The 20,308-nt window shown below is 59.3% G+C and overlaps 2 protein-coding genes across 2 annotated transcripts; both read right to left on the bottom strand.

Annotated features, from left to right (window-relative positions):
• Nucleotides 1–43: 43 nt before the first annotated feature.
• SIGIRR (single Ig and TIR domain containing) lies at nt 44–5,523 on the bottom strand. The gene is made up of 11 exons (XM_027718044.2): nt 5,086–5,523; nt 4,492–4,619; nt 3,183–3,306; nt 2,732–2,918; nt 2,510–2,640; nt 2,190–2,330; nt 1,968–2,111; nt 1,788–1,890; nt 1,558–1,708; nt 749–929; nt 44–603 (listed from the first exon to the last, which is right to left on the bottom strand). Exons 3-11 carry the CDS (start codon nt 3,187–3,189, stop codon nt 410–412), a joined length of 1,239 nt encoding a protein of 412 aa, XP_027573845.2. The 5' UTR covers nt 3,190–3,306; nt 4,492–4,619; nt 5,086–5,523; the 3' UTR covers nt 44–409.
• A 1,447-nt stretch (nt 5,524–6,970) lies between these two features.
• Nucleotides 6,971–18,223, bottom strand: ANO9 (anoctamin 9). Its single transcript, XM_039386044.1, has 23 exons — nt 17,912–18,223; nt 17,565–17,681; nt 17,212–17,348; nt 16,965–17,014; nt 16,664–16,722; nt 16,371–16,453; nt 15,071–15,205; nt 14,863–14,959; nt 14,501–14,561; nt 13,467–13,549; nt 13,102–13,206; nt 12,164–12,328; nt 12,038–12,074; nt 11,360–11,471; nt 11,122–11,179; nt 10,856–10,953; nt 10,514–10,680; nt 9,873–10,025; nt 9,444–9,591; nt 8,711–8,830; nt 8,418–8,511; nt 8,202–8,314; nt 6,971–7,633 (listed from the first exon to the last, which is right to left on the bottom strand). The coding sequence occupies exons 1-23, from the start codon at nt 18,221–18,223 to the stop codon at nt 7,606–7,608; spliced, it is 2,532 nt and encodes an 843-aa protein (XP_039241978.1). The 3' UTR covers nt 6,971–7,605.
• Nucleotides 18,224–20,308: the final 2,085 nt, after the last annotated feature.

The raw sequence follows: 20,308 nt of genomic DNA, 5'->3' as shown, positions 1-20,308 counted from the left end.
CCCCGCCTCATGTCACCCCTGTCCGTGCCGTGGACAGACCCACTGGGTGCAGCAGCCTTTTATTGCCACGGGGTTCCCGTGGGACAGAGATGCTGCCGCCACTCCCGCCTGGCACTCCCTGGGGCTGGGGCACAGTTGCTCCTCGGAGGGCATCGCCCATCCCGGCGCTCGTCCATCACGCAGGAAGAATGTCCCTGCCGCCCACGGCGAGGGACGGGGCCCAGCACCCAGGGGTGGTAGTGTGGGCAGGGCGTTCCTGGGGACGGTTTTCCACCGCAGAGCCAGCTCCTGCTCTCCCGCCATGACCGTGGCTCCGGTCCCATCATAATGCCCGGGCTCCTCTGCCGTGACCTGGTCTGGGTGTCCCTGCGGGGACAGGGAACACCGTGTCTCTGGCCCGTGGCTCTGCTCAGATGTCATCCTCTGTCACCAGGCAGTAGAAATCCGTGCGGGCGCCGTAGTTGCGCGATCCCAGGTCCGAGACGTCGATCTCGGGCCTGTGGCCGTCCCGGAGCTGCACGTCCTCCGTCCCACTGGCAGCCGGAGTGCCGGGAGCGCCCAGGCGGGGGGGCGGGGGGCTTCCGAAGATGCGCCCTCGGAGGCCTGGCAGGAGCAGGGAGATGGATTTAGGTGCGGGGGAGAAGGAGCTGGACCCAGCCTGCTCTGCCACAAGAAGGGGTGGCAAAGCCCAGAGGTGACCTCCAGCACACATCTGTCCCCCCCAGGAGGAACAGCAGCAGACACGGACCTGTGCCAAGGTCCCCCTCTGGGTCGAGGTCTCCCGTGCTGTCCAGGTAGCTGCTGTGTAGGATCAGCATGGGGTCCTTGTCCTCCTGCAGCTGGGTCTGCGGGTCCCCCACGCTCCCCTGGAAGGACACCTTGCGTGGCAGGGCCAGGCACAGCTCCTTCCAGAAGTCTGACGACGGGGTCTGCGGGGTCAGGGGAGAGATGAGCCACTCTGGGACCGCGGCAAAGCCGAGCCTGGCCCCACACGGTGCTGGGGAGGGTTTCACAGGTTTGGCTCACTCTTCCTGGCGGTGGGAGCTCAGCCAAGGTGAGGGCCGTGCTCCAGTGTGGCATCATGCCCACGCGCCGGCAGAGAAACCTGCCCGACCTGCTGGAACACTCCTCAGGGCTCCAGCTCCCAGCCTGGCCCTGAAATGGCCGGAGCAGCCACGGGCCAAAACTCTGCTCCGAGAGCTGGGGCTGGGGAGACCCCGGAACCTCACAGGGCCCTGACTGTGCGGGTTTAGGGGTAAGCACCCAGATCCAGGGCTGTTCTGGTTGCATTTTTAAATTGCCCTTAAAAGACGAGTGCCCCAAGCTGCTCTTTAGCATTGGAGCCTGGGGAGCAGCCCCAGAGGGCAGCAGGGAGGCTGACACAAAATGGGGAGCTGGGAACGGAAGTGGGGTGCTGCTGGGATCGGTCCTGCTCAGCTCTCACCACGGAGCAGCCCCAGAGGGCAGCAGGGAGGCTGACACAGGAGGCTGACAAAAAGAGGGGTGCTGGGGATGGAAGGGGAGTGCCAGTGGGTCAGGATCCAGCTCGGAGCTCACCATGGAGCCGGATCGCCACACCAGCAGGGTCACGGTGCTCCGGTGCTGCTTCAGCAGGGTGATGGCAGGGTGGGTGATCTCCCGGTACTGGCTCTCGAAGACGATGAAGATGGGTTTCCTGGAAAGCTCCAGCAGCCTCCAGAGCCCTTCCCTGCGAGACAGGTACGTGGCAGAGGGGTGAGGGACCCACCAGCCCCTCTCCTCTCCCGCGGGAGCTGCTCCGCTCCTACCTGAAGCTGCTGTTGCACCAATCCTGCTCCAGGTACGCCACGGAGAGGACCACGATGAGGCGCCGGCACCGGCTGACGTTCATGATCAGGTCGGCTGATGGCTCTGTGGGCAAAGGGGTCTCAAGCCCCTGGGCGCCCGTGTGACCCCCCTGCCCAGCCCCGTGGGGGGCTGGTGCCTACCTGAGTTGGGCAGGATGTTCTGCTCGTCCAGGAAGAGCTTGTAGCCGTAGCGGTTCTCCAGCTGCGGCTTCACAATGAAGTGGACGAACTTTCGGTCGTCGGGGGCGGTGGCGTGGGAGACGTAGGCGTCGTACAGCTTCCCGTCTGGGGAGAGCCACGGGGTGTCACAGGGAGGGGTCTGTGGGCCCCCTGTTCCCAGGGGAGCTGTTCCCTCCGGCTCACCGTTGATCTCCAGCTCGCCGTAGCGGTTCCGGTACCAGAGGAGCACGTTCAGGCGGCACCGGATGTAGAGCACAGCCAGGAGCACCAGGAGTGCCAGGACCAGGAGGGCTGCCAGCACCGCCGGCACGTGCCCCGCTGTCTCTGCCAGGACAGGGAAGGACGCGGTGAGTGTGGCCGGTGGCCCTCTCCTGGGTTTTCTGGGTTTGGTGGAGATTTGCACCCCGGGAGATGCAGCAGTGCCCCTATTACCCGCATCAATCCCCCATGGCATGCGGGCTCTCCATGGGGGTGTCCCCTCCCTGTCCCCAGCCTGTCCCTACCCGCTCGCTGCAGGGTGAAGGTGGCTGTGGCGTTGCTGAGCCAGCAGGCAAACACCCCAAAGTCGTCATCGTGGGTGAGGTTGAGGTGCAGGACGGTGGCCAGGAGCTGATCCGAGGCGTTTTGGGCAGACCTGAGGGGAGATGGGGCCGCCATGGGTTGGGCTGTGTGGTGACCCCCTGCCCAGGATGGATGGAGGGATGTCCCCAGGGCCGGCTCCTTACCAGGAGGTGTCCTGGCTGCTCCCGTTGCCCAGCCACTGCCCATCCTTGCTCCAGGCAGGGACGGGCCGGCAGCTCTCGGCCCCGGCCCAGCGCACGGTGCAGTTCAGCACGACCCGGCTCCCCAGCGCCAGGTCCAGCGTCTCGTTGGCAGCCGGGACCAGGAGTTCGGGGGGCACGCTGCAGAGGTCTGGGGGCACAGCAGGGAGGGGCTTTGGATGGGACAGCCGATCCAATTCCCTGCTGTCGCAGCCATCCCGGAAAAACAAGCTCTGCCGTGGGGGTCTGGCAGCGAGCAGCACTCGGGGCTGTTTAGCAACAGGCTGAGCCGGTTTGGGGGGCTGGGATGGACCCTTTCCCACCCTGTGAGGTGAAGCCAGAGCAGGACCCCCAGCTGCGCCTGCATGGGGACCCTTCCCAGCTGAGAGCAGGTGAGAGTTTGGATTTCACCTACCTGCCATGGTGTGCTCAGGTGCCGGGCGCTGCCGGCATCCCCGGAGGGCCCTGCGTGCACCCCTGCGTGCAGCGTCTTCCGGGGGGGCAAAGTCCACCTGCCTCTGCCACAGGGCGGGCTGGGCCTGGGAGAGACCAGGAAGGGCTCCGTGAGTGCTGCCTGCTCCGGGAGCGCCCGGCCATGCCCATCGGTCCCCGCAGCAGTTCGGTCTGGGGGTGGTGGGTGATGCTCCGTGGTAAAGCCAGAGTCCCACCCACGGCGTGGTGGCCACTGTGTCACCTGCCCTCCCTGCGTCGACTCCTAGCCTGGCTTTCCCAACAGTGGATTTACTGGGTGGGAGGTGATTAATGACCAACCGGGTGCTGTGGGATGTTAAGAATGCGGCTTCAGCTCAAACCCAAGACCAGGGAGGGGAAGCGAGCTCAGCCAGAGGGTGTGCAGCACCTTCCCGGGAATCCCTGCCTTGGGAGGGCTCAGCAGGACTCCCTCTGCTTGCCAAGCCCGCCATGAGCTGCAGAGCTGCCTCCAGCCTGACATGCCCTTGAACTCACTAATTAACAGCGGGACAGTTTGTTTATGGAAACGCAGGAGAGCTCCTCCAGCAGGTGCCGTGTTCCTGGCGTGTCCCATTGCTACCCCATGGCTGTGGCCAGGGATTGGCACAGCTGCACGACATGCCAGGTGAAAGCAGGGAGCACAGGGATGGCACACGGAGACCCCCCCTCACACAAATAGGCAACGGTGGCACTACCGTGGCCCCGTGGGAAGAGGCAGATACCGGGAGCAGGTGGCAGAGCAGAGCCTGGCAAGGTCGGGCTCTGCCATCCCCAAACACCCACGGAACCCTGGTGTGGGTGATGGGGGTGCCAGGGCTGAGGTGGGAGTCTCAAGGACATCACGGTGCTGGTGTTTCCATCGTAAACACCCGGCCTAACTCTGGGGGTCAGGAGGGGGGAAAGCCTCTCCCAGCTGCCTGTTCTCCCTGGAGCTTTGGCATTCTTGGCTGCACCCTGATTTTGGGTTGGCAGCAGGGCTGGGCTCAGCCTGGAGAAGCTGTGTCTGCTGGTGTGGAAGGGGAAGGGGGTGGTCTGTGGTGCAGCTCAGCTCAGAGCAGGGATGGGGGCACGATGTGCTCCCCTCTGGCACAGCCCAGTACCAGCCCGGGGTTAAACAGGGGGTCAAGGTACGCGGGGGACGCGCGTTACGCGTTCAGCTTGAGCAGCAGCAAAATGATTTGTACCTAAAGGACTAACTGGGCTTCTCCATGGCCAGGGAAGGAAGAGCAAGGGGTGGAGGAGAGACAGCCCACCTGGATTTCACATGCAGAAAGGATGGGAGATGATCACCAGGGTGGCACGGGGCTGTCTCTGCCTGGCAGGATGCTCCAGCTCTGCTCACTCCAGCCCGGATGGGTCACTCCTAAATCATTTCCCTTAGCTGGTTGGAATAAGGAAGCCCCAACAAGCTTCAGCCTGGCCAGGGAGTGTGGGGAGGTCCCAAAGCCCCCCCTGCTCGTGACACAGTGCTGGATGCCCACAGGGGAGTGGGTGCCAGGGCTGCTGAGTGCAAGGGAGGGAGGAGCACCTGCTAACGGGCAGCTGCAGCTCCCATTTCCCTCATCTTGGGGTTGGGGACACCCCAGATGGTGGATGCCATGGGGTGCTGGCTGGGGGGCAGCATTCCCTGGAGCTCAGCCATGGGGAAAGCGAGGCGAGCAGGGAGGCACAGTGGCCAGGGGGTTGTGGGGCAGCAGAAATCGGGATAGAGAGCTGGAGAAAAACCAGAGGAGAGTGAAGGAGAACCCAAGGAGAACCACAGGGCGTGGGGTGAGGCTGAAACCCGGCTGACCCTGTCCGAGGCGGCATCGGGGCGGAAAAGGGAAGCGGAACAGAGCTGCGTTTACCTTCGGAGTTTCCTCGGCCTCAGGCTTCCTACCTGTCCCCTCCTGCTCGAGCCGACCAGACCGGCCAGATCAGTGCTTGGGTTTTCTCTTTTTCTTTTGTTTTAATAATTTATCTATTTCTCCTCCCTGTTCAGCCCCTGCCCTCGGCCGGGCGCTGCCGCCGCCCCAATCCCTGGGCTCCAGGCCTGTGGGAAGGGTTGGCCGTCCCTCCCTCCCGCTGCTCCACCTCCACCTGAACCTGCAGGGAAAAAAATCCGACAGATCTGGCTTCAGGGGAAGGGCAGAGAGAGAATAAAGGAGAATAGAAGAGGGGGGCAACAGCCCAGCCAGCCTGCCAGGCACACGCAGGTGGCACAAGGCTTGGGGGCCGCGGTGGAACCCCGTGTTTTTCCGTGGCTGGAAAAGCCCACTGAGGTGTCGGGGCAAGATGAAACCTGCCCCATTTTCCCCCACCACCAGGCAGGGAGGATGTTGGGGGGGTGTTCCAGGGGATGGGTTGGGGCTGGGGGCTGCACTTTGGGGTCATGGAGTGCTGAGCACTGGAAAACTCGGCACTCTCTGGCTCCGTGGAGGTGAGTCACTGGTGGGGAGAGCTGGGCGAGGCTGTTGGCTGTGCCCGTGGGCATTGTGGGGTCTCCTGTTTTCTCTGCTTCCTTCTCTCTGTGACTTTAGAGCCTCTTTGCTGGTTGGAGCCAGTGCTGGAGGTGGCTGCTCCAGCTGGCACTGCCCGTGGGGAGCCGGATCTGGCCGTGGCCGCTTGTGGACAGCAGGTATCACCTGAACTAATTAGCAAGGAGGTGATTAGAGCCTCAGCACACCCCAGGTGCAGGTTGGTCACAGCGGCAGCACCACCAGCCTCTGGAGAAACACCAGTGTGAACTGCTGAGCAGCAAAAGCATCGACTGGCATGTGCTTTGGGGCCAAAAAGGGGAGCAAAGGGCCCTGAGTGTGAATGTGTGTGTGCAGGTGTTTATATATATATATCTATACAGAATAGACAGGTGCAGGTCACAGGTAGGTCTGTGAGCCTGTTCACATGGAAAAACACCCTGGCTCTGACTCCTCATTGGTTATGATGTAAGATGCTGGTGCTGTTGGCTTGTTGTAGGGGCAAAAGGAACAGAGGGAACCCCACTGGAGCTCTAGGAAGAATCCCCTGCTCCTGTGCCCCACAGCTGTTGGCTGTGTGTGTTTGGGGCAGCAGCTGATGGAGCAGCCCTTTCTGGGGGGGCTGCACTGCTGAACACGTCACAGACGCTGTGATGCACTGGCTGTGAAATCCACCTGTTGGATTTGTGGGATAGTAAAGGATCACATGGAACACGCCCAGGTCCTGGGGATGGCAAGGGTGTGAGGAGGTTTGGGAGCAAATAGGGAGCTGATAAGACCTTTTTTGTCCATCAGGGTTATCCCTGTGGTAGGTAGGATCTCCCCAGCTCTGCCTCTGGATCACTCATCTGCCCCCCTGGAGCTCTGGCACCCACCCAGCCCTGGGGTGGGATCCCACTCCCGCTGGAGACAAACCCCTTCTCTCTGCAGCACTCAGAGAAGGGGAGGCCCAGCCAGCACTAAGGGAAGAGGTGGGATAACCATTTCTAGCCCTGCCATTTCAGGTTTGCTGATTTTCCCCCCCAATTTTCCCAGGTATTTCCATTATTCTGGCACACTTACCGGGCTGTTTTTCCTACCGTGCACAGCCCAAGTGCCAAGATCTGGTGTCCCACCAGCCAGCACCCACACTTAGCCCTCACCATGGGCACTGCAGCTCCCACCTGTTGTGATTGTCCCCAGTGAGACAAGGAAAGCTTTTGGGGCACAGTTTCTTTGGGTGTTGGGGATGGCAGAGGAGGAAGGCAGGAGCAACACCAGGCAGCAGGTGAAAGTCTGTGTGTCCGCGTGTGGGTTGTGTTTATTTACTGTTTGCTGGTGGTAGTTGAGCCAGGCACAACTGTCAGGACTCAGCTGAGCCTGGAACTAAACTCAGTCAGGATAACAACAGCGTTTTTTCCAAGGAAACAGCAGGTCAGAGCTGCAGCCACGTGGGAATCGTGCCGGGGAGGACTGCAGTGAGAGAAGGACTCGTGTTCCCCAGCGGTGCGGAATGGGGAGGTCACGGAAGGCAGTGGAAAAAGAGGCCAAAGTGCAAAAAAAGGCCTGGAGAGGGAACCTGGAATGAGGTAACTGGTGTTTCCTGTGCTTAAGGCAGTGAGTGAGGAGGACTTAGGTCACCTCCTGCAGCCCAGCCGGGTGCTGCCCCCAGGTTTGTCCCCAGTGCCACAGCTCTGTCCCAGCTACTCCGTGTGCAGGGGAGGCACATCCCAGCTCTGCCACAGCGTCCTTCCTTTCCAAGTCGGAAAGCATCCTGCTCCTGCAAAGCCACTGTCTGGGCATCACTTCCCAGTTCAAGTCCAGCTCAGTCACACGTGGCACTGTGCCAGGGGGTTCATCCAGCACCCCTGGCACTGCCAGGCTGGGGAGGGGGCTCAGGTCCATGTTCTCCTTCTCCTGGGTGAGCGGTGGCTACACCTCGGTGGAGTACTCCATCATGCTGGGGAGAGAGGAGAGGGGCGTTGGGGAATGGGAACTGTCTGAGCTGGGAGCTGTGGAAAAACACTCCGAGTGGGAACGGGGCCTTTTGCCAAAAATAACGGGAGGAAAACTGACAGGCTGTTTGTGGGAAACCCCTGTTTGTAGGAAACCCCGCAGTTGAGGGGAAGGCAGAGCTGGAAAGCTGAACTGTGGCAGTGTGGTGCTTCCCGAACCCCACCTTCTGCTCCCACCAGGATTATGGGTGGCAGTTGGGACAGGGTGGCCATGAAGGGACTGAGACCTCTCGAGAGTGCAGCTCAGTCTGTGGGGGACAGCAGCACCAGGGTGGCCCAGCCTGGGGCTCTTGTTTGCCTTTGTTCAGTTTCCTGCCGAAATACTTAATCCTTTTACATTAAACAAAGTTTAGATGGAAAAGTTGGGCAAAATCACTCCTTATTTTAACTTGGAGCTTTTCTTTTTTCAAAGGAAAAGGGGCTCTGGAATGGACAGATCCTGCAGCCCTGCAGGTCTCCTGCTACAGGGTGGACCATCTCCAAACCCCTGGCACCTACTGGGGCATCACCCACCTCAGTTCTTTACGCAGGTCAGTGTGTTTTCTGTACAGAAGCTCATTCTTGACCTTCTGGGGGACGTCGGGGATGTACCAGGCTGCGATCAGCTTGACACACAGAGCCACGTGCTGCAGGGAGCAAAGGCAGTCAGGGGCTCCCAGCCTGGGCAAGGGGCCTGGACCCAGTCCCTTCCCCCTGCCCCAGGCCTCTCCTGCCCTCCTGGGCGCTCACCTCGAAGATGATGAGGAAGGCAAGCCGGGCTGCCAAGACGTGCCAGAACTGCATGGTGTAGGAGTAGTCGTCGGCGTTCCGGTAATCCCGGTACCTGCAGCACAGCCCCGTCGGTGCCAGCCCGGGCTCCTCCGTGCCAGGTGTCACACCCTGCCTTGGCTCCCTCCGTGGGGGTCCGAGAGGAGCCCCAGCAGCTTCCTCCAGCTCCGTCACCCCCCTGTCCCCTGGCTGCAGGCTGGATGTAACGGTGAGGGGCATGGTGGTGGTGGTGGTGGTGGTGGGGCTGCTCTTACCTGCACTCCTTGATCTCGTCCCTGTCAAAGTTTGGCAGCATCTCAGGCATACCAATGTCGGGCTCGAAATCCCGGATGTGGAAGATGGAGAGGCTGTGGTTGATGTACCCCGTGGAGCAGCTGCGGGGAAGGACTGGGTTTGTGGCCATTTTGGGGGGCTGTGGGAGGCCCTGAGCCAAGCAGCTCTTGTCCCTTCTGGGGGACTCAGAGGTCCCCAGATGGCAACAAAACCCATCTGTCTGCAGCTTTCATTTCTAAGGTTTCCCCGGCGTGTGGATTCTCAGGTGACTCGTAGTGTGGTTAAGCACTGTAACCTCCCATTTTGGGGGAGCCAGCACCCACCTGGGCCTCTCTTTCCCCTCCCTCCCTCCCTCCCCATTTTCACACAGCCTGGGGGAAATGGAGGTCTCTGAGGCTTCTGTCTAGTTTGCACTGGGCCAGTCAGCCAAGGCTTGGAGGAACAGGGGGAGGGCAGGAGAGAGCGTGAGCCAGCACCTCGGCAGTCCTGCAGCTCTCCCGTGTTACACGGTGCCCTTTCCAGTAAGGGCACCAGTTTACCCACCATGGGGATGATGCGAGGGGGTGGCCAGCTGGGATGCTGAAGGTGATGCCACTGGAAACCCTGCCCTGCTCCCCTTTCCCCCCACCCCACTCTGGGGGACAGCTCAGCTTCCTCGTGCTCCTGCAGCGGTGGCACTGAGGCAGGTGGGCTCTGCTCAGGGACTGAACTCACTCCACGTCAGTGCGGTTCTCCCCCACACAGGGGCTGTACATGTACTTGTAGACCTGCATGGGGATGAAGTCGGAGGTGATGGCAATCACCAGCCCGTTCCCGATGACAGCCAGGATGCCGATGGCCTCCAGGACCTGCAGCCAGACCCCTGCAGGAGAACAGCAGCTGGTGAGGCCCCTCTGCTACCCTCACTGGCAGGTTGCAGCCCCACCCAGCTCCACCTCAGAGACAGGTTTGGCATGGCCAGTCCAAACTGCCCCTCAGCCTCTTCAGGGTCTGAAACGGCTTCTCCTTCCCCGACCCACAGCTGTCCCCGTGCTCTCCCACTTCCATGGGATGCTCAGGGGCTCCTGGGGAAGGGGCTAAGCCCCGGCACCACTGTCCCAGGCAGCAGTGCTGGCAGGAGGGCGCCTGTGGAGCCCCTCTCACCGATGTCGTTGGCCCTCCTGGGCACCATGCGCCGGTGCAGCCGCACCATCTTGATGGCGTCCAGGTGGATCTCGAACATGTTGTTGAAGAACGCCAGGAGCGGGGCCAGGGGGAAGGCAGCGACAAAGATGGTGGTGAAGCTGTACTGGATCACTGCAGAGGGGGAGACACCGGGTGCTGGTGTGAAGCCACCGCAGAGCAGACGTCCCCCAGGCTCCGGAACGCTGTCTGGGTTAGTCCTGCTCTGTGGCTTGCGTGAGAGGGGCTTTGCAGGGGTGGAAGTGGGAGATGGGCGTGCCTTGGGGACCCCACACCCCCACTGGGGACCCCTAGCTCTCATGGGGCTGTCAGAGGGGGGATCTGTGGGGACCTGCAGGGTTGAGGGACCACGCTGGGGTTACAGCCATCACCCTGGGAGGAGAGGAAGGTCCGAGGCCAGCACAGTTGCCCGCTCCCTCTGTTTTGGGAATGATCTCCTTGGTGTACCAGAGCACTCAGAGTGGGGCTGAGCGTGGAGGTGGGGCTCAGGGCTCTCCCTTCCCTGCAGGAATCCCTTCCCCAGCATCCAGCACTCTCCAGCCAAGGGGCACACGTGGCTCTACCCCAGCACCCTCCTCGCCCGCCCCCCCTGCCCTACGTACTCATCTCCAAGAACTCGTCAAACAAGCTGAAGACGTTGACCTCGTTGAGCTTATAGTTCTTCAGCCACTGCCTTTTGCAGGGGTCCTCAGCCTCCTCCTCCTCTCCCAGAAATATGCTTCTCTTCTTGGGGCTCTTCTGGTTCTTGCGTAGCTTGTGGCTTATCCAGCTGCAAAACAGAGGGATTTGTGTGGCTGCTGCAGAGGGCAGCAGGGCTGGACTGCTGCTGGGACACGCCTGGAGGAAGGGAACGGAGGACACCCTGGCCCAAAGACCAGGGTTCCTCTCTGCGAGAGCTGGGTCAGTGTCCTGGCTGTGCAGGAGCTTCAGCAAGGGAAGCTTACGGGATGAGATACTCCATCACGTTGCTGATGGTCTGCTTGAGCAGCATGATGATGGCCATCTGGATGAAGAGGTCAGTGATGCATCCGCTGGGGTGGCACTGGAAGGGAGGAGAGGAGAAGGGTTGTGCCCTGCAAGCAGGGCGGGCAGGCCCACGGGGCCCTTTGCTAGAGGAGGAAGCTGAGATTCCCAGAGCCTCTCTAGTGGCAGTAGGAAAAGGAAGAGGAGTTGTTCGTGGGGTCAGAGAGCTTCAGGGCGAGTGCCTCACCTCCTCCAGCCTCCACCGGCCGGCGATGCGCACGTAGTGCCCTGGGCGGCCGTTGATCCTGGGCGAGGAAGCAACAACAGCATTACCCTTTGAGCCATGGCCCCCCCGAGTCCCAGATGGGGTCCCTGTGCCTGGCAGGGAGGGCGGGGGGGTGGGTCTGTCCCTGAGCCCTGGGGAGGGTTGGGGACATGCACCCCAAGCCCCGTCTGCCCTCTGCTCCCCCCCAGCCACCGCTCACCGTCCCAGGAAGAAGGCGATGTAGATGAGCGAGGAGAAGTTTGTGAAGAACTGAAAGGTGAAAATCTTCATGGTGAAGTTTTTCTCCCTCTGGGAGAAGCTCCGTGGTTTCTCTAGGAAAGGGAGCAAGGCCCGGGGGCTTGGTCACAGAGCAGTGGGACCTTGCCTTGCTCCCCCTCAGGTGCTACAGCAGCTCTGTGAAGGTTGGAAAGGTGTCCCTGCCCTCCACCTGAGCCCTCTGGTGGAAGGGAGCCCAGCCAAGCAGGGAGGTCCCCTAGAACCACGAGCCTGGGGAGAAAGGGCCTTTCAGCTGGGAGGAAATCCATATTGGGAGGAAATCCACGTTGTGAGCTCCCCTGGAGCTGTGTTGCCCTCCTACTTGTGCTGGGTCACAGCCCTGTAGGGTGAAGGTCCCTACAAAGCAAAATGTGGCTGTGGAGCAGCCAAGCTGGGAGCACGTGGGCCACAGATGGGTGTGTGTTGGGGAGGCTGCTGGCCTCCCACGGGGACCTGCCCGGCTGGAGCTTCCGGGGAGATGCCTTGTGATGGCGGAGGATGGGGAAGACATAGGAGCCTGGGTGCATTTGGGAATGGCAGGGGAGCTGTGCTGTGCTGCAGGTCCCACCGGGTGCTGCAGGAGCGGGGCGTGCCGGCGGGAGACGCCCCCGGTTTCCCTTACCCAGGTCGCAGAGGAAGAGGGCCACGCGCCTGTTGATCTGCGGGAGAGAGAGAGAGAGAGAGGGATAACACGAGCGGGGCGGCGAGGCCGGGAGGAGACCCCTGGGCCCCCCGCCTGGCTCGGCACCTTGGTCATGATGACGATGGTGAGGTAGTGCAGCACGGCCCCCGTCATGACGGCCATGGTGTCGGCCTGCTCCCGCAGCAGCCCCAGGCCGCTCTGGGCGAAGAGCGCCGTGGCGATCACCCGGTAGATGACGAGCGCGTGGGCGATGCCGATCAGCACCAGGATCTGCGGGGGAGGGAAGGCCGGAGAAGGGCATGGAAGGGCACGTGTGCCCCGTCCCGCCCGAGGGCCACCAGGGATCGGGGTGTGGCCCCGAGGGCAAACCCACGCCCCGCAGTTAAGGGCGGGAGGCTCGTGAGGTGGGTGTTGGGGGTAGGGCAAGGGGTGATGGGTACAGGCTGAAAGAGGGGAAATTCGGGCTGGATGTCAGGAAGAAATCCTTCTCTGTGGGGGTGGTGAGGCCCTGGAGCAGGTTGCCCAAGGAGGTTGAGGATGCTCCAACCCTGGCGGCGTCCAAGACTAGGTTGGATAAGGATTTGAGCAACCTGATTTAGTGGGAGGTGTCTCTGTGCAGGGCAGGGGGGTTTGGGAGTGGGTGATCTTTAAGGTCCCTTCCAACCCTTAACATTCTATGGTTCCACGATTCTACATCTCCATCTGAACCAGTCTGGACTCTCCATTGGCACACAGAGGGGCACGAGGACATTGAGATTTGCCTCTTCCTGCCCTCTGGGTCACTGCCTTGATCTTTGCTGCCAGAGCAGAGCCTTCAGCCCCAGTACCCCAAAAGGGTACGTAGCCCCAGCCATCAGCACAGCAAGGTGTGAACGTGAGGGAGCCCCTGGATCTTTGTAATGGGCACAGACCAGCCCTAAAAACCTGGTCTCTGCTTTTGCTGCAGCAAGAGGATGTTCTGAGATGCTCCAGAGTAGGGAGGGAAGGAGGAAGCCCACTCTCCCTTAAATCAGACCTTCTTCCCGTGGTCACCTGTCACGTACCATCAGCAGAACCAAGAGGAGGATGATGGTGCTGCGGAAGTAGGAGTGCTGGTACTTCCGAGGTTCATGCTGTAAATTATTGATCAGTTCCATAGCCAGCTCCTCCTTAAAAATGAATAAAAAAATAAAGCTAAAAAAAAATGGGAAAGAAAGGATCCAGCAGAGCGGTGCCCAGGGGTCCTTGTGTCAATGGACATACGGGATAAGCAGCGCTGGGGAAGGACAGGGATAAGCACCCAACCCACAACAGCATGGCTAAGCCTGACTGAGCTCAAACTAGGCCAGGAACTCCTTTGACGTGTCTTTTCTGTGTCCAGGTGGCTCCTGAGAAGGAAAGCATAGAGCAAGAAAGATGATGTCCTCACCTCTTCCTCATCCCACCCGTATAGGTTCCAGTTGGTGACCACAGTGGCTCTCTGCCTCTTCCACAGCTCCAGGAACACAGTGGCTGGATTGGGAAGGAGAGAGTGCAGTGACACTCAGGGATGGCTCTGACAGCCATCCCTCTGTCCCACAGAGCGAGATGGAGAGTCATGTCCCATCCAACCCGATGCCAACCAGCCTGGACTGCCCTTGGCCTGTGAAGGACAGGTCACCTCTACAGCTCAGTGAGCTGGCAGGACCCTGAGCATGGAGCAGTGAGGGGATGGGGATGGTGCAGGTGAGCTTTCACTGACAGTCAGGCCAGCTCTGGTGTCCCTAGGGAATTTGGGGTAAGCCAGAGCGAGCCCCAGGGCTGTCCTGCTGCGCTGGGCATGTTCACGTGGCACCAGCCAGACGTGTCATTTGAGACTGATGAAAAATGCACTTTTCAGGTGGAATGGGTGTCCTGCACTGCACCCTGGCACGGCTACACCCCTGCAAATCCACTTCCCTCCTGTTAATCTGGACTGATCCTCCTGACTGACCCTGTGTAACCCAGCCCATGGCTACACACAGGACCTGTGGGCACCCATCTCACACTGGAGGTTGTTGGTAACTGAGGGGGCTGTGGCAAAGCCAAATGAGTGTGCAGCTGAGGTGATGATGGGATCCCATCATCCCACAGCAAATAAGAGGCAGTGAAGTGATTTGGAAAGGCTGAGGAGGGTTCTGGAGGTCCCTCCTTCCTGCAGCTGTGGCCACTTAACAGGCAGCTGATAAAAAAGGTCCACCCAGAGGCTGCTGGGTGCTTTGGGGGAGGCTGTGGTGAGTGGAAGCTTCAGGTAGGACAGGTAAGGAGTGTTTGGGGAGCTGGAGGATATCACCAGGGTGATTTTGTCTCTTGCTGTGTCTGAAAGGGGAGGAGATAAGGGCTAAAACCCATCCCGAATGGTGAAGCTGTGTTGGTGCCCCCCTTTCCACCACCTGCTCCCTCTCCCAACCCGTGTGTGCTGGGCACCCAGACACTGGCACCTACCCCAGAGGGCCATGAACATGGCAAAAAGGACCGTGGCCTCGTTGTCAATCATGTGAGTGACCTGGAGGAGATAAGGAGGAGTGTGTTGGGGCAGGGAGGCACAGGAGCTGTGGCACCCCGGGGGGTGCTCAGCCACCCTCTTGTCACCCTGGTCTCCCCTGAGACAGGTATAGGTGCTGCAGGAGGGCAAAATGCAGGAAGGTGATGGACACTGGGGCTTGCTACTGGTAAAATCACCCTCGGTGGAGGTGGAAAGTGTGATCTGGGAGGGGTTTTCTTTCCAGCGGTGTGGGAGCAGCACAAGCCGGGAGTGTTTCCCCATCCCTCACCTCGAGGCTGCCTTTGGGAAGGGGGTTCCCTACCTTGGCGTAGGTGCAGGTGTCGGAGAGGACCCAGTAGGGGCACTTCTTGTCGCAGAGCGGGCACATGATGGTGGTGTTGGCCTCACAGATCTCCCTGCTGCAGGGAAAGCAGGAGGGAAGCAAAGGGGGATAATGGTGGCTCAGGGCTCCCTGCAGAGCACAGAGCACAGTCAGTGGGATGCAAGTCTGGCATTCCCAAGTGCCTTACCTCACCTGGCTGGAACTGAAGAGAGTAATCCCAGTCACAAAGGTCAGCACCCCAGCCAGCGCAGCAAAACCCAGCAGGTAGGTGTACCAGCCCAGCCAGGCGAAGTATAAGGCCACCTTCTCACCAAAATAGCCCCTGGGAGGAAAGGGGAGATGGGGTTTGCAGCCAGAGAGGAGATCAGGTGGCTGGGGGGTCACTAAGAAAATGTTCTTCAACCCCCCGAGGGATTTTGGGTTTGGGGGCTTTGGGGTTGGGAGTCAGCCCAGGTGGGCAGAGCAGCTATTTTATGTCTCTGTGGTGTTAAATAGGCCCCATGCTGAGAATGGAGGGAAAGGCTGAGAAAGGAAAGGTTCCAATTTTAGAAACACTGGGCCTGAAGAGGATGGGAGGGCTGTGGGGTGCAAGCTTTCTCAGACCAGAGCAAATCCTCCTCCTGGGTTCAGCCACCTCCCTGCAGTGCTTCCATGTCCCCCGGTGGCAGCACTTTGGTTTTTATGGTGTAGGAAGAGGGTTGGAGGTGTGGGTAAGAAATCATGGTACCTACTGACTGAGGGACCGGCCTCCCCTCCTGTATTCCAGGGGGATTAACTTCCTACCAGCAGTCAGAGGTGGTGATGTGCTCCCTGCCCTTTATTTAAACAAAAACCCCAACACCTCCCCATACCACCACCCCCAATTTAATACTCTGCCCTTTAATCCTTGAGTGATAGCAACAAGTCATGACACATTGACCTTAGAAATAAGCTTGTGCACAGTCTCCAGCGCCTCTTCTAGACATGTAAAATGTTTAAGGAAGGTGAGAGCACCTCCATTTTAAGATCTCCCCTTGACAGGTTTATGAAGCAACACGTTCTTTTTTCCCTCCTGCCTGTGGAGTTAGTTTTCAAAAATAAGAGCTGTGCTCTTCTCTGGGGTTTAAAGTGGTTGTGGGAGCCCCTCATTGTTTTTACTGCCCTGAGGTCAGCCTCAGGCTGGGTTGATGCACCAATGCTCCATTCCCACCTCTCTTGCCTTCTGAATGTGGTCAAAAACCAAAAGGGTTAATTAAAACCCGCACAGACGTGGGGGTTGTTTCGTGCTGCAGGATCAGCAGATGGAGCTGGGAGCCGCAGGGATAACCCTCAGGCTAAGAGCTTTGGGAGATTCAGGAGCAGCCCAGTGCTTGTTCAAAGGTATGATTTTAAGGTTCAAAGCAATGATTTCAAAGGCAAGGCAGGAGCCCTGGCCAAGGTCATCAGGCTCTCTGGGTCTCAGGTGGGACCTCTTGGTTAAAAAGCTCTGCCCCTTCTGCCCGTGTTACCTGATCTTCTCAATTGGCTGCTGGTTAAATACACCTCTCCAGCGAGCCCAATTGTCCCTGGAGAATTCCCTTACAGCTTCCTTCTGGAGAGCAGAGAAGTCGGTTGGATACAGGAATACCAGTGCACCCTCAATTCCCTGCCCAGCTCCGAGGCTGCTGCCAGGAGCTTTGCCGTGCCCTTCACCCAGCGAGCTCCTGGGGCAGCCCCGGTTACCCACAGGTCTCTCCCACCCTGTCTTGCTCCTCCACCTGTCCTGGATTTTCCTCCCAGGCCCCCGTGTGCTCAGCCTCACCTCATGCAGGGGAAACGCTGCCTCAAACACGTTTTTCTTCATCAGGCCGTGCAGCTTCTCTGGGAGCAGAGCAGAAGGGGAGAGGGTTAGGGATTTGGGGAGAGGGAGCAGAGGAACTGCTGCTTCCCGCAGTCCAAATCTCCCAGCCTCTGGATGTGGCAGCAAATTGACTTGTCTGAGCTGCACCCTGGCTTTCTCCCCCTGTTTACATCTTCCCTGGGATGGCCTGTGCCCACCACAGGGCAGGAGTTTTCCTGCAGATCCAGGCTGAGCACCACCCCTGTGATCCCCGTTCCCTTACCCAAGTCAGGTGTCACCGTGTTCCGCAGGATGAAGTGCACGATCCTTATCCTGAACAAAGAGAAACTGTGGTTAAAGGCTGCTCTGGGGTGCAGAACTGTGTTGTGTGGCCCAGGAAAAGCAGGGCAGGGAAGGAGAAGGTGTGCACCAAAATCCATGGAGGGAAGATGGGGAGAGCTGAGCTGGATAATGGATGCTGGTGTGGAGAATGGTGAGTGCAGGATGCTGGAAGTCAGCTCAGCACCCACCTGGTGGTCATTGGGATGTCCTGGGGGGAATTTTCATTTTGGAGCTTCTTGTCGGGGTTCCCCAGAAGACACTGGTACTTCCGGAAGACCTGCTCTGGGGCACGGACTCCATAAAATAGCTTGGTGTCCTCGATTTTCTAGTGGGGGGAAGAGAGGGGCTGTTAGAACAGAGCAGAGGGGCAGGGAAGGGGCAGAGCTGGAAAGGCCAGGGGCTGTGGTCTCTCTCCTCTGATTGAGCAAGAGGTTTATTTTCCAGCACTGATGTGGTGATCAGCTCAGTGGTCCATTTCCTGGGATACAGGTACCCAGGCCAGGCCAAGTTTCTGCTGCCTTTTCCTCCCACAGCCCCTCACCTTGATGGTGAACCCCTTCTTGCTCAGCTCATCCAGGAACTTCTTCCTCTTGGTCTCCTTCTCGCTGCCCACTTCATGGATGTCGCTCACCAGAACGAAATCCCACTTCTCTTCACTCTACCCACAAAAGCACCAGGGAATTATTAGGGATGGAAAGCCGAGAGCTCTCCTTCCCAGCTCCAGCCTCTGAGAGGTTTGGACCTTCCTTGTGGCTGTGTAGAGGGGAACTGGGAATGAGCAAGGGAATGGGGATGGGGAAACTGAGGCAGCTGCTTCCCTGGCACTGCCCTGCTCCCCTCTCTGAGCTGGGCTGAACTCGCTGTGGGTGCAGAGGGAGCAGAGCTTACCGGGGGGGTGAAGGGGTCCGTGTCCTCCACAGGATAATCCCTCCAGGGAGTCAACAGAATTTCATCATGCTGAAAAGACAAGCAGTGAAGAGAAGGCTTCAGTGGGCTCCCTGGGACATCCTGTGTTTTCCTCTCCCAGCAGCCTCGAGGGGATGCCCGGGGAGGAAGGTAAGAGCGATCTTGTCCAAAACCTTCTCCTACCCACTCCTGGTTGCCTGTTTGGGGCTCTCCTGAGCCAGCTGGGGATTTGTGTTCGAGGATGATGGAGGGACAGCTGCCCCGTGAGGGTGTGCAGCCTCCTCTAGAACTCATGATGCCCAGCGGTGCCCTGGGGCTGTGAGGGAACTGGCCGGGAGAAAAAAAACCTCCGTCTGCTCTGGACTTTGCTCCTTCTTGTTTCACCTGGTGCCCTGACATTTGTAGTGGAAGAGTGTCAACACTTCACCCTGTCTCTCCATGCTACAGTGGATTTTATGGGCTCTAGTCAGGCTTTTCCATTCGTCTGTTGTTCCCCTCAGATAGGGCACTGTTGGCTTTTTGGGGAGGGTGGGGAAGGTACTTTTAAATTCTGGTGAAGGGAGAGTGAGGCACAGACAGGCTGGCACTGCCTTGCAGCAGAGCAGGTGGAAAAAAATCCTTGGAAAACATGTTGGATGCCTCAATCTGCAGCCAAGGGACGGAGAGGGAAGGACGAGCTGCTGATCACAGCATCAAGGAATATCCTCTGTTGTCAGGGACCCACAAGGACCATCGAATCCAGCTCCTGGCACTGCACAGGACCACTGCAAAAGTCCATGTGCTTGAGAGCATTGTCCAAATGCTGCTGGAACTCTGGCTTTTCCCTCCTGTGTGTCCCCGGCTCTGGAGAGAACGGCTGTGCGGGGGCCAAGGCAGCTCCCACCTTCCTGTTTACAGGGAATTACGCTTGGACACCCAAGGGTGCAGCTCTGGGCGAGCACAAAGCAGGTAATCCTGGAATGGTTTTTGTTGGAAGAGACCTTAAAGCCCATCCAGTCCCACCCCCTGCCATGGGCAGGGACATCTTCCACCAGCCCAGGTTGCTCCAAGCCACATCCAGCCTGGCCTTGGACACTTCCAGGGATGGGGCAGCCACAGCTTCTCTGGGCAGCCTGTGCCAGGGCCTCAGCACCCTCACAGGGAAGAACTTCTTCCCAACATCCCATCTTAGCCCTGCCTCCCTTCAGCTTAAGCCATAAAGTGGCCCTGTGGGTTTCTTTGCTGTGCTTTACTGTGACTCGTGGTGTGTCCCCACAAGCAGCAGCACAGAGGGCTGGTGATGCAGTGCAGCAGCGGGAAGGAGCTGCCAGGGATAGGGGTATTGTCACCCAGGGTCACCAGAGACACTGTGACCTGAAAGGCAGCCCAGCCAGACGGGTTCCTCCAGCTGTCACCTTGGGAGCAGAGCCGTGGTGGTGAAACCGTGCCCTGATGTAAGATCTGGATCCCAAGCTTTCACTGGAGAATGAGGCCATGGATGCAGGAGAGGCCAGGATGAGGAAAGGGCTGAAATGTTCCATCAGATCCTTGCTCACGTGGATCAGCCACAGCACAGGAGCCATGAGGAGACTGACAGCCAGGAAGCCAAAATGGGAATGCTTGAGAAGAGGAATGTTCTAGCCCAGAGGTGCTGTTGTGACAAGAGCCAGAACTTCTCTTGCATAAAAGGTACTCAATTTAGGGCAAGAGGCAGAGGAGGGGGTTATGGTGTTGTCACCTGCTCTGCCAGAGCTCTAACCAGGTCTGGGGGGCAGGACTGGGTGTGACAGTTCTCCCTGTCCCTGGCTGAGCCCCTCTCTGCTCATCTGGGCACAGAGGGTTGGGAGTGGGAGCCTCACTGGGCTCTGCCCTATTGCCAACGCTCTGGTGCTGGCACAGATCTGGCCTGGCACAGCTCTCCCCTGTCGTGTGGGCTCATGCCTGCCTGGCTGGTTTCTCACAGCCTCCATGTGCACCAGCCTCATCCTGCAGAGGTTCCCTGCCAGCACCACCTGTGATCACGGGGCTGTGGAGGGGAAGCCACCTGTTGGGGACAGGGCGGTCTTGGGGCGTTCCTAAATGCCACCTCCCGTTTCCCTGCTGCTGCTGACCCCAGTCGGAATCTGTTCCTAATATCTCATTTAACCCTACTTTCTGTCGGTTTGAAGCCATCCCCCCTTGTCCTGTCACTCCAGTTCCTGATGGGAAGGCAGAGATGTGTAGGCAGGGACAGCTGCAGAGGGCAGGGACTTCAGATCACTGTTATTCTCCCACACCTAGTTTTTTTTTGTCCCGGGGATTAGGGAGTCGGATCACGAGCTGATGAGGCCACCTGGGCTCTGCAGTGGTAGTGTGAACCCTGGACTCTATCCCTGCTCTCGGGGAGGACACTTTCACTCC

The sequence above is a fragment of the Pipra filicauda genome, unplaced genomic scaffold, assembly GCF_003945595.2.
Source record: "Pipra filicauda isolate LSUMZ 115617 unplaced genomic scaffold, ASM394559v2 scaffold45_size4122338_pilon, whole genome shotgun sequence".
Taxonomy (NCBI): domain Eukaryota; kingdom Metazoa; phylum Chordata; class Aves; order Passeriformes; family Pipridae; genus Pipra; species Pipra filicauda.
This window is presented reverse-complemented; position numbering and strand designations above follow the sequence as displayed.

Bases quoted from the DNA above. Each gene is read 5' to 3' on its own strand.
- SIGIRR (XM_027718044.2), bottom strand. The intron at 2,641-2,731 runs GTAAGGAGCCGG...ATCTCCCCTCAG, and splicing joins AGCAGCCAGGACACCTCCTG to GTCTGCCCAAAACGCCTCGG. The intron at 604-748 runs GTCCGTGTCTGC...TGCTCCTGCCAG, and splicing joins AGAGGGGGACCTTGGCACAG to GCCTCCGAGGGCGCATCTTC.
- ANO9 (XM_039386044.1), bottom strand. From the start codon at position 18,223: ATGAGTTCTAGAGGAGGCTGCACACCCTCACGGGGCAGCTGTCCCTCC. The intron at 17,015-17,211 runs GTGGGTGCTGAG...CTCTTTGTTCAG, and splicing joins GACATCCCAATGACCACCAG to GATAAGGATCGTGCACTTCA. The intron at 10,681-10,855 runs GTAAGCTTCCCT...TCTGTTTTGCAG, and splicing joins GTGATGGAGTATCTCATCCC to CTGGATAAGCCACAAGCTAC.